The sequence below is a fragment of the Pezoporus flaviventris genome, unplaced genomic scaffold (genome assembly GCF_033815535.1).
Source record: "Pezoporus flaviventris isolate CSIRO_AGI_PZ_B2104156 unplaced genomic scaffold, CSIRO_AGI_Pfla_v1 ptg000085l, whole genome shotgun sequence".
Classification (NCBI taxonomy): Eukaryota; Metazoa; Chordata; class Aves; order Psittaciformes; family Psittacidae; genus Pezoporus; species Pezoporus flaviventris.
The window spans coordinates 474028-485910 of record NW_026892633.1 but is presented as its reverse complement, the minus strand read 5'-3'; the positions used below and the strand labels follow the sequence as shown (position 1 = coordinate 485910).

The window sequence follows — 11883 nt, the reverse complement described above, 5'->3', positions numbered from 1 at the left end:
ACAAGCTGAGAAAACAAGAGATTGCAGCAGTATCTACAATAAAAAGGAGGTACACAGCTTTCAGAGTCACACTGAGAAGGAAGCACATGGCAGAACCAAGTGGGGGGACACATGGGGACACTGGTGTTTTGTGGTGTTATTCGGAGAAATCTCCAGGAACTCGCCAACAAAGTTTAAGTTGACAAGCAGGTATTTATTGCGGCGCCGGGAGACACGGGGGATAGCTCCACCTAGCGTGTCTCAGCCGAACTTCAAACAGACTGTGGTTATATTGGTGCTTAACATGCATATTCATTAAACGTCATACATATTCATTAACCATCAGAGAACCGCTTTACGTAATTCCACGCCCATTTTCACATGCGCACAGCAACGTAGTAGTGGTCTTTTGGGGGTCGTTTACTTCTTCCAACAATTTTCTTCACTTCTAGCAGCCTTTGAAGCACGCGCAGTAGATAATGCTTACACCAGCTGAATTGGTTTGGTAACACTGCAGACATAGCAATCATCCTGTCCTTCTACTTATCAGTTAGCTTAGCTACAGCCCATCCTGGACACCTGCTAGTTTCAGATACTCTTTATCTGCACATCCTGTTTTTCTATCCTGTTTTTCTTACACTTATTTTTGTACTAAGGTCATAAGGACCTAAAACTACACCAACTACAACGGTTTATCTTATACAAGAATTCTCATTATGTTCTCTAGCTACTCTATATTTTTTCTTCTGTGAAATGTACCTCAGTTATTTTCCATTGCTACTGTTACAAAGCCATCAAACTTAATGTTACTTAGAACTGATTCTACTTATTTACAAAGGTTTGCATTTCATTTTGTGCCTCCTTGTCTCAGTTGGCCATTTGATAGTGTGGGTCAGGGCATGGGTCTTGCAGCCAAAAGCCCTCGTGCACGTTCTGTGAGCTCTGTGCCCCTTGCTGTGGAGTGGGGATGGGGCCTGGGGGGCAGTTACTTTGGGGGAACTGGGTGGGACCTGCTCACCCAGCTGGTGGTGCCCAGTGGGTTCCCTCCAGGTCCCTGCTCAGGTCCCCCACAAATCACCCACAAAGGCCTGAGCGCCCATTGCCACTGCCCCTGGTGCAAGAGGACCTGGGCTCTGTGCAGGGTAGGGTAGGGATGGCAGCAGAGGCCAGGTGGGTTATGCAGTGACACAGCTCTCCATGCCCAGCACAGACTGGATCCACTGGAGCCAGTGGCTGGATGGGCTGAAAAGCTTGGGGAGAGCAAAACCCTTGAGAGACACCCCACTCTGCAGGTGAGATGCTGGGGGAGAAGGGGTTGTGTGGGCCATGAGTGGCCAGCTCTGTGGGCAAAGCCAGCCACTGGCAAGCTCCCCACATCCATGGGTCACCCCACACTGACAGAATCTTGCAGTGATGCACCCTGCAGGGCAGAGAGTGCTGAGGAGTCCCCAGCATTGCAGAGGGGGGTGGGAGTGTCTCATTGCTCATGGCTCCGTGCAGTGACACCCACAGGCTGTGGCGAAACTGGAGGGGGATTTATCATATCACATCCTAAACCCAGTGGCCAGGGACTGAGCAAGTCAGGACACACAGCTCCTCTTTACCCCCAGCCAAGGGACCAAGGAAGTGCCAACGTGTGCAAAGAGCAGAGGCAGGGGGACCCTCCCCTGCATGCCACCTTCCTGCCCAAATGGCTTCTGGAGCAGGGCTGAGCCCACTGCTCCAGGGCAACCTTCAGGGTACGTGACCAGGGCACGGGAACAGTTTGGGGGGTTATTTCTCACAATGCTGGGCCAGCTCCAGTGCAGCAGGTCCTGGGTGTGCTGGGGATCTTGTACCAGCTCTCCTCAGGGAGGACTGGTGGGGAGAAAGGGAGCTGCATCCCCGGGAAGGGCCCAGTGACCTCCCTCAGTGAGCACTGTTCCCTGTCTTCCTTCTGGCTTGGCCAGATGTCGGTTGATAGCGGGGCAACAACCTACCTCCTGTGTCTCTTCCATGTCCTGCTGTCCTGTCCCATCCCACCATCCTATCCCCACCTCACCCCTGCTTTCTCCATCCTGTCCCCACCACCACCCACCCTCCAAAGCCAGAGCCAGGCCGATGCTGGGAAGGTTGAGGACTGATGCAGAACCATGGTGACTGCTGGACAGAGCCAGGAGCTGAAGGCTGGGATGCAAAGCCCCTCTCCTTCTCTGGTACCAGACAAGGGCCAATGGCCAAAAAGACAAATTGACCCCAAAGGGGCGAGAGCCCTGGTGGAGGATGTTGACAGGACAGGCAGGTGCTGGTGTGATGCGGATGGGTAGGAGATGGCTCTGGAGAAGACGTCAGTGGCAGGTGTGGATCTCAGCACGATATCTCCATGGTGTGGTTGATCTGTCCCATGGCCTCGGTGCTCTCTGAGTGGGTACAGGCACGCGGACGGGTGCCATCCACCGAGCTGGTGCTGGTGAGGGAGGCTGTGCGGGAGCGTGCCAGCCGGGTCATGCTGGCGGATGGCACTGCACGGGCACACAGACATGAATGGGCTGCTCAGTTTCCTCTGAAAATCCAGCAAGATCTGAGCCAACAGCAACTCAAACAAGCAAAGCCACAGGTCCCACTCCCTGAAGCAAATGACACTGGGCACTAGCTTGCAGCATGCGGTGTTGTGACAACATGAGCAAGCTCCAGGCTGGCAAAGGACAGCAGGGCAGGGACAGCGGCCCCTGGACAGGCTGCACACCGGGAACATATCCTGGGAATGTGACCACTGGGCATGAGGCAGTGGGGACCCTGGTCACCATGATCCAGGCAAGGAGTGAGCCAGGATGGGAGTGCTTTTGGCTCACCAGGGTGTACAGAGATGGTGCCAGCCCTCCTCTATCCAGGATGCACAGTGGGCACTGCCAAGACTTGCCCACTTGGTGGGGGATGTCTCTGAATCGCATTTCTCAGCCCTCAGCCATGGGTCAGGGGGCTCATCTCAGGCAAAGCAGAGCAAGACAGAGGACATATGGCTGGGAAGGGCCATTCCAGCACCCAGGCTGCTCCCAAAGGTGCCCAGGCAGCTTGAGGGCACAGGCTGGGCAGCACCATGCAGCAGCAGGCACTGAGCAGTACCTGAGCCCCCACTCAGCCGCTGATCCTTCAGGTGGGCAACTGGCAGCAGCGGGATGTAACAGGGGCAGGGAGGGCAGAGAGATGTCATCAGCCAGGCTGGCTGCTCCATGGGGCCAGGACACCTCCACCCCCTCAACCCCACATGTGCATGCACATGGACCTGCACATGTGCATACAGACCTTCACACACATATGTATACATGGACCTTCATGCATATGCATGCACAAATGTGCACACAGACCTGCACATACACATGCATACACACATGTCCTCATGGACCTACACACACCTACGTGCACACAGACTTGTGCACATGGATTCTGTGTGTCTGTGCATGCACACAAAGCCCCTGCATGTGCATGCTCACATACAGGTATGTGTGCACACATGCACAGACGTGCTGTCCACACACATATGTACACACAGAGCCCTTGTACACACATCTGTGTGCACATGGAGCCTGCTCACACCCCCCCCCCACTCCCCCCCCCCCCCCAAAGACAAGGATAAATACACCACAGACACACATGCAGCTCTCCCTCAGGATGGGTACACCAGGTTACCAGGCTCCTCTCCTGCAGCCAGGTCAGCACACACACGCACATGGGCACACACGCATGTGCACATGTGGACACATGCCAGCCCCATGCCCAGCCCGGCACTCACTGTAGCCCATGCCCTGGAGGAAGTACTTGAAGGCCTCAGTCAGCTTGCCGGGCTGTGGGAGAGAGCAGAGGTGAGGGACAGCACCAGGGCATGTCTCAGGCCCAGTATACCCAATTTGGGGACACTGGGAGGGCTCACCTGTGTGACCTGGGGCAGCCCACCGGAGTCAGCCATCTGCAGAGACAAGGTCCTGCTTAGTCTGGGAGGGAGCCTTTGCCACCCACCCTGTCCCCTGGTACCCAGGATGACACTGCTGGGGCCACCCTGCTCTTCCCATGGCCAGGATGGACCTAGAATGGGGAGATAGGGACACCCTGCAACCCTGGGGAGGAGGGGGAATGGACCTCCTGGCTGCCTCTGCCACTGGCCTACCTTCAGGAAGGTGGTGTTGGTGGGGTCCAGCTTGGAGTTACACTCCACCTGTGGGCAAGAGGAGTGATATTAGCACCCTGGAATGCCCCGAGCCGGGCAGAAGTTGCACATGGGTAGTGCCACTGGCCCATGGCACTTCAGTGGCACATCCCACCCCAGGCAGGTGGAGACAGGAAGGCAATCCCTGAGCCTGCACACATGGGACTGAGGGGACCTTTCTCCTGCCAGGCATCCTGTGTGTCACACATATGTACAAGCATGTGTGTATGCACAGAGACACACATGCTGGAGGAGGTTGTGCATGCACTTACACATTACATGCAAATGTGGTCACCTGCACAATCCCTGAGGCTGATTGATTGTGCAAGCATGGACAACACATGTGTGTGTCAGCAGTTCTTTGAGTGCATGTGGCCAAGCAGGGAGGGTGCCTGTGTGCCAACAAATCCGAGTGTGCACACTGTGTGCATCTGAGCATAAGAGGAAGGGGAGATTTCCAGGTGTGTCACCATGCACATGCACACATGAGCAGGTAGGTTGGTACATGAGCACGTTCCTGCACATGGGTGCTCACGTTTGTCTGAGCAGGCGCATGTGTGTGTGCCCATGTAGTGATGGGCACTACCACTCCGCAGGCACTACACCATCACTCACCACCCCTTCTTCAGCAGGCGCATTGTCTCCAACCACCAGCATCACAGGGCAGCTGGAAGTGAGAGGAGGAAAAGGCACAGTCAGGGCTTGGCCTGGGAGGACTCCACTGCCCTGGGACCAACCCTATGCCATGCTGGTGCAACTCTTACCACAGTGTCTTGGCGTTGGGCACAGTCCCAGGCCGGTTTATGTCCAGATCCCTGCGGCTGATGGAGGAGAAAGAGGGTGAGTGTGAGCCTATGGGCCAGTGCTGCCACTGATGCCATAGCACAAGAGCTGCTATGCACTGCCAGCTCTGGGAAGCAGCACCCAGCCCCACTGCCCCAGCATGCTGTGGATGGAGAACCCCACATCCATCTCTGCCATGACCCAAATAGGGTGCAGCACCCAGTGCAGTAACAAGGCTCCCACCCCCCTGCATGATGGGACAGCATCTCTGTCCCCTTCTCTGTGCTAGCACCCAGTGCAGGAGACAGGGGACATGCACCCATGGTGGCAGGCTCTGGGACATGGCAAGGCTCTGCATCCCTGGCCAGCACCAGCAGCCAGCTCTACACTGCTGCCTGTGCCGGAGGGTGATGGCAGCACTCAACGAAGCCAGGCTTCCCAGCAGCACTGCAGCCTGGTGCAGATGGAAAGCCCAGGACACTCACCTGTTGTACATGTTGAGGAAGAGCTGGAGGTTGAACTGGTTCACCACACTGCTGATCTGCTGCCGGTAGCTCTGCACCAGCTCTGTGTTGTTCATCAGCTCTTCCTGTGCCAGCAGGGATGGGGATTAGGGCAGGCACTGCCTGATGCCATGCAGACACCCCACTCCCCCCCAACCTGCCTATGCTGTGCCAGAGAGGGCATGCAGCTGGGCACAGTGGAGCTGCAGGCAGCATTCCCAGGAAGGATGTGGGCATGAGTCACACACTTATGAAGGCTAAGCCCTAGATCAGGCAGGGCTTGACTAACCTCATCCCTGTGGATATAGGGCAGGTCCAATGCCACATGGCAAGGCACAGCCCGCAGGGATGCAGGATGAGAAGCTGGTGACCATCAGGATGCATTGGGATCCCTTACCTGGCTGAAGAGGTGGGAGAGGACAGTATCCAGTAGTGTGCTGGTGAGGCCAGAGAGCTGTGGAGGGAGCACAGGGAGTTACAGTGCCACTTGGCTGGCTCCTGCCCCAGGGAGTGGGGTCAGGGCTCTGCCCACCTTGGCAGCTGCCCAGTCAATCCAGCCTTTGCCGTTGGGGTCAATGTTCATGAGGACCAGTCCTTCAACCAGGTCAGGGAAGATGAGCTGCAGCGAGCAAGATGGGCAGTGCTCAGCAGGGTAGGGCAGCCCCCACCAGCACCACTGCCCACTGCACTGGGAGCAATGGGAGACATGTGGCAAGACCTGGCCAGCATGACCACATTGTCATCCTGGGCCCCCATTCCTCCAGGAGCCTTCACAGGGTCACAGCCTGCCCAGGGGTGTCAGATCCTGGTCTTCCCCATGCCCTGGGCTGACAGCAGCTACAGGTAACTCAGGGCCAGCCCAGCCCAGCCCCAGCTCACCGCAAACTTGGCCAACACGTAGGCTCCTGCCCCAACACCAATCCCGATCACGTACTTGAACCTGGAAAGTGAAGAGGTGCGTATGGGGGGGCCAGTGGGCTCCAGCATGGGCTCCCTGGGGCACCCCTCCACCTGCAGCACAAGGGCACATGCAGGATGCCAGCTTACTGGGACACCTCCCCAGCCCCAAAGCATTGTCCTCTGCCCATCTCTCTGCCCAGCACCCCCAGCCGGCAGTGTGGAGGGGAGGTGACTTACCCAAAGTGCTGCACCACACTGGGGAGCATGGCAGCCAGCTGGTCCAAGGATGGGTACTGGTACCTGCAGCACAGGGGGGGCACAGGATGATGTTATGGGATGCAGAGCAGGAAGGCTGGGACAGGGCAGCAGGGCTGCCTGGAGTGGGCAAGGAATTGTCATCCACCTGCAATCCACCCTGTTTGTCTGCCACGGGCTTTGACACAGTTCAGAGACCTGCAGGCAGGGCACAACTGCTCAGGCAGCAGCAGCCCATGGGCAGGGTGGTGACATCTCAGTGGGCAGGAAGGTGACAGAGATGTTACATGACAGTGGCCAGGGAAGTGACATCCCAGCAGGCAGGGAGGTGACACCCTGTGGGCATAGTGAGTCCCTAAATCTGGCACCTACCCCTGAGGGAACTGCGAGGCTCCTGCCTGCTGGCCCAGTGCATCCACATGGCACACCACAAAGTGCTTCGTGATCTCCTGCATGTCCTCATAGTTGAAGAAGGTATTGAAGCAAAGCTTGTCTGTCAAAGGGTAGGCAGGGATCAGACACTAAACACCCCGGCACGGGGGCCAGAGAGTATGCAGAAATGTTACCTACCCTCCCACTGCCCTTCAACCAGGAGGTGACATGTCACCAAAGCCTTCCCATCCCCTTCCTGCCAGGCTCCTTGTCCCCACAGCAGAGACCACAGCCACTGTTAGCAAGTCCTGCATCCCTACTGGTGCTGGGAAGCATGGAGATGGACAGACACAGCCAGGAAAATGAGGTGTTTGGGATCGGCCTTGTCAATTTGGAGGGATGGGACTGGGGAACTCAAAGCCCAGAGCTGCAGAACCACCCTGGGCAGCAGGAACAGTAGCCTGGGGTATTATCAGCCCTATCCAAAATCCCCAGCATGGGCTCAATCAAACATGGGATTTGAGAAACGGTTGCAAATCTCCCTCCTTGGAAACAGTCAAAGAAACAGCCCTGGTGCTGCTGTGGACAGGCCACCACCATTGCAGTGGGATACAGCCATTGTCAGGGCTTGGAGGGGTTCTGTCCCATGGCATCAGTGCCAGGACACCCCTTCTAAAACATAGGGGTGAGGCAGGTTGTAAGGGCCATCGCAACCAACATGGTGCATCCCTGGAAGTGAAAGTGCTCATTTCCACTTGTGGTGACTCAGCCTCAGCTCCTCCTCACATAGGCCACTGGGCATCCCAGCTTGGCTCAGCTCAGGGATACAGCCCAGGGTCTGGGCTGCAGGTCTAATCATAGAATCAATCAGGTTGGAAAAGACCTTCAAGATCACCAAGATTACCCAGCACTGCCAAGGCCACCACTAACCCATGTCACTAAGGGACTCAGCAACATGGTTTGTGAACACTTCCAGGGACAGTAACTCCACCACTGCCCTGGGCAGCCTGTTCCAATGCCTGACCAGCCCCTCAGTAAAGAAATTGTTCCTCATCTCCATCTAAACCAGATAGCACAGAATCCCCAGATCAGGTCTCTCCTTCCCTACTCTTCCCCATCTCCTTCAGACCCCACGACAGGGTGCATGCTCTGGATTCCAATGGGCAGGCAGCAGCGGAAACCCATCCAGCATCCCCTGTGTTCCATCCTTCCTGATGTGGCCAGCCCACAGCCAGCAGCAGGGTGCCCAAGCACTCCTGGCCTGGGCTTTGGATTGTGCTGAGCATCCAAACCCTCCTGGTGCCATCAGATACCTGGGGGCACCCAACGCAACCTGGGGACCCTCCATGGGAGGCTGACATCCTGCACCCACTGCAGCCCCAAGCTTGCTCCCTCCTGCCCTTGCACCCCATGGCTCAGGGACAAGTACTCACGGTTGAGGCCCACGTCATGGTATGTCAGGATGGCCGGGCGATTCCCCTTGGGAGAGCCCTGGATGACCACGTGCAGCAGTCCATAGGGGGTCTCAATGTCATGTTCCTGAGGGAAGAGAAGAGATGGGGTGATGCGTTTCGCTCAAAACATCCTCTCATGCCCCATCACCCCAGCCCTTACCCTGGGCAGCTGGATCCCATGGGAGCACAAGGGAAAGAGGAGTAGCCATTACAAGAAAAAAAACAGCTTTGGGCATCCCTGCAGTTGCAGAAGGAAGGCAAATCACAAGGAAGGAAAGGGAGGACTTGGGATAGGATAATGGGATTTAGGATCATGGTGCATCATGGGGTGGGATCACAGGATGGGATCAAGGGATAGAAGTCTGGGATGGGATGGGATGATCCAAGATGTCTTGGGAGACAAGGATCATGGAACAGGACAGGTAGACCACAGCATGGGACAGGAGATCTTCAAGGGCCTGAGACTGAGGGAGTTTGGCAACAGGATGGGGATGACAGCATGACCCAGTTGGCCTGGATTCGTTGTGCCTGGGACAAACAGACAGAGGTCAGACCCCAGACACTGCCCTGGGAAACTCTGAAGCCTGATGCCAAAATCACAGCTAAAGTAACTTAAAAACATCTTGGTCTGACATGGCTGTGCCCCCATACAGAGACCAGGGTTGCCCTGTGCCTCAGTTTCCCTGGCTGGGAGGGCTCACAGCCATCATCCCCAGCCAGCAAGGGAAACTGATGCTGCAAGCTGCCTGGGGACAAAGGACCAAGGTCCCCTCCGGATGCCCATCCCTGCCAGCCAGTGACCTCGAATCCAGGATCTGGTGGGAACAGGAACGTCATGGGGTGGGCAGGGGATGCTGGCACAGTCCTCACTGTGGGAACTGACAGCCTCACAGATGGGCTGTTGGGAGGGTAGCAGGTATGTATGTGGATGCTCCTGCGGGTTATGTGCTGCCAAGGACTCTGAAGGACACGGGCCTGAGGTGGGAGGAACTGCCTGAGGACGTGGTCTCCTCACTGCAGTGCCTCCCCTCACTGAGATCCATTATCTGTGGGGGGATGCAGTGCTTGAGGGCAGCTCAAAAGCTCTGTGGAGACCACACTCTGCTCCCCAAAGGCACCCCAAACCCACCCCTCATCCACAGCTGCCCCTCCACTCCCCAAGGCTGTATCAGACAGCAGGTAATGAGCAGGGACATCCCTCTGCACCAGTGGTGGGAAAACTGAGGCAGAGGAAGGGCCTGGCCCAAGGTCACAGAGCAGGAAGCATCCATGTAGTCTGATCCTGGGCATAGGGCTGACTCTTTGCCATCACTGTGCCCATGGTCCCCATCATAGCTCCAACAGCTCAGGCTGCATTCCCACCCCAAAATCACATGCCCAAGGTGGCAGCTCCTTCCCCACCCCCCCCCCCCAACTTCCCCCCCTCCCCCAGCCAGGCACATCCCTGCCCATGGTGCAGCCTCTGCAGCATTCCTGTGTACCACAGCCCTGCCCTTTGCAGCAGGGATGCTCGGGGGGGGGGGGGGGGGGGGGGAGGGGGGCAGGATAAGGATGCAGGGGATGCAGGCAGAGAGAAGTAGAGAGCACTGACAACCCATGGCCCTAGCAAGAAGCGGAGTAGGGTGAGGTGGAGGAGGAGTGTCACAGCACTCAGGCACCCAGCCCTGTACAGGTCACTCAGTTACTACTGAGGTGCTCCTCCTCTGCACCAGCCTGTTGCCATTACTACAGAGACCAAAAGGCATCCAAGAGATTGCTTCAAAACAGCAGGAGACCCTCTCCCTCTGCAGATCTGGGGTGGGGAAGGGGCAAGGTACCACCCATCCCCCCATCAGCAGCCTCTGCAGCCACACTCAGCCTGGGTGCAGCATCTCAGCTGGGCTCGGGGAGGACATGCTCAAGGACACTGTGTCCCTGAAGCCTGTGGCACATCAGATATGCAGCAATGGGGCTGCAAGAAGCAAAAGCTCCCCAGCAGCAGGTTCCCCCTCACCAACCCCTGCCTGCCCCACTCCAAGCCCTGCTGGGTACAAAGGTCCAGCCTCAACGAGCAGGGGAGGTACTTGAGGCAGAACTCGGCAAAGGGAGGGCAGCAAGCACGGAGCGGTGGTACCTACCCCATCCCAGCACTCAGGCATGGTGAGGAACTGGGAGGACAAGGATGCTCAGGCAGAGTGGAACAAGAGCAGGGTCCCGGTGCGCGGCACAGCGGTGCAGTGGACTGGGTGAAGCAGAGCTCTGCGCTGGCTCAGCCCCTCGCCTGGCTTTATAGCAGAGCCCCAGCCCTGTGCTAAGCCCTGCCTCTGCCTCCCTCCCCCCTCAACACAGGTTGGGCTCCATTGCGGGAGCACTGCGATGGAGCCAGCACTCAGCCATTGGCTGCCAACGGAATTAGTCATGCTCCAATTAGCCCCGAATATTCTTGTTTATGAAGGAAAAACTGCCTGGCGCCATGCAGAACCTGCTCCATTTTCCCTCCTCGGGCACAGCGGGACAGGCTGGGGTGCCTGGGCACCCAGCACACACGTGTGGCTCCAGCCACATGCAAACATGCAGAATCATGCTGGACCTGTAGCCTGCAGCAACACACATGCATCAGGAATCACAGCTCAAGCCCCGTGAGCTCAGCTTCAACCAGCAGGCTTATTCCCACAGAGTCTCTGATGTCTAATAACAGGTCTGAGCCCCTTTTCCTTGGGGAGAGCCCTTTCCCTGACCTGGGCAATTGATCACCCAGAGCTGGTGGGGAGCCACCGAACATGGTGTCCTGCAAACAAGTCAGGGGGTCTGAATGTTGAAGAAAGGATGGACAGGAAGGCAGAGAGATGGCATCCACCTTGTCTGCCCCAAAAGAGGTTTTCCTCTGCATTGCTTTGTCCTGCCTGGAGCTCAGAGCCAAGCCCAAGATCCATCTCTGCTAAGGAAGGACCGTGTGAGGGGTAAGCCCATCTTCCAGGGGGTCCTGGCACAGGTACAAAGCTGTTCATGGGTCCAGGTGGAATTCTTGCTTTCCTCAGCCCTGCTGCCTGTGGAGCCAAAGAGCACAAGCATCCACAGCCTCCAGGGAAAAGCAAGACATGCAGAGGGGCATGAGCAGGCAGAAAAAATCAGACAGTGGCAAAATAGAGGGAGAAGGGGTGGAAAAGCTGAGGTGAATGCAAAAGGGCTGCAGGGACACGGGAGGGCTGAGCAAGGCTGACTCCACTTGAATGGCACTGAATGTCATTGCCACCCCACTGGCTATGAGACCATCCACTGGCGGGTGGCCCAGAACTCCAGCAGGGCCAGGGCCACCAGGTCCCAGGGCAGAAGCTCCTGCCCCCTGCATTCCAACAACCTGGCTTATTCCAGCAGCCCCAAGGGCTTTACTGTGGCTGGTGTGAGAATGGGGGACCCCTGCACTCCCCCACAGCCCCCCCAGGCAAGAGCATCTTGGCAAGGGAGCAGTGATGGCTCT

At 57.1% G+C, this 11883-nt stretch overlaps 1 protein-coding gene across 3 annotated transcripts; it reads right to left on the bottom strand.

The window, feature by feature from the left end:
- Window positions 1-1749: 1749 nt before the first annotated feature.
- LOC133280692 (protein NDRG4-like) lies at window positions 1750-10701 on the bottom strand. 3 transcript variants are annotated; one of them, XM_061475608.1, is made up of 15 exons: window positions 10544-10701; window positions 8406-8511; window positions 6973-7093; window positions 6583-6645; window positions 6325-6385; window positions 5978-6064; window positions 5843-5899; window positions 5428-5531; window positions 4924-4980; window positions 4775-4826; window positions 4121-4168; window positions 3887-3922; window positions 3749-3800; window positions 3082-3120; window positions 1750-2480 (listed from the first exon to the last, which is right to left on the bottom strand). In XM_061475608.1, the coding sequence occupies exons 1-15, from the start codon at window positions 10562-10564 to the stop codon at window positions 2326-2328; spliced, it is 1059 nt and encodes a 352-aa protein (XP_061331592.1). In that variant the 5' UTR covers window positions 10565-10701; the 3' UTR covers window positions 1750-2325. The 3 variants fall into 3 exon arrangements, with proteins under 3 accessions (XP_061331592.1, XP_061331593.1, XP_061331594.1); XM_061475609.1 differs by lacking the exon at window positions 3082-3120; XM_061475610.1 differs by lacking the exon at window positions 4924-4980.
- Between the last annotated feature and the right edge of the window lie 1182 nt (window positions 10702-11883).

What these genes read in the sequence shown, in the direction of transcription:
- LOC133280692 (XM_061475608.1), bottom strand. Translation starts at nt 10,564, where the DNA reads ATGCCTGAGTGCTGGGATGGG. An exon ending in CCAACACCACCTTCCTGAAG is followed by an intron (nt 3,923 to 4,120) that starts GTAGGCCAGTGG and finishes TTGTCTCTGCAG; the next exon opens with ATGGCTGACTCCGGTGGGCT. An exon ending in GGCTGCCCCAGGTCACACAG is followed by an intron (nt 3,801 to 3,886) that starts GTGAGCCCTCCC and finishes TCTCTCCCACAG; the next exon opens with CCCGGCAAGCTGACTGAGGC.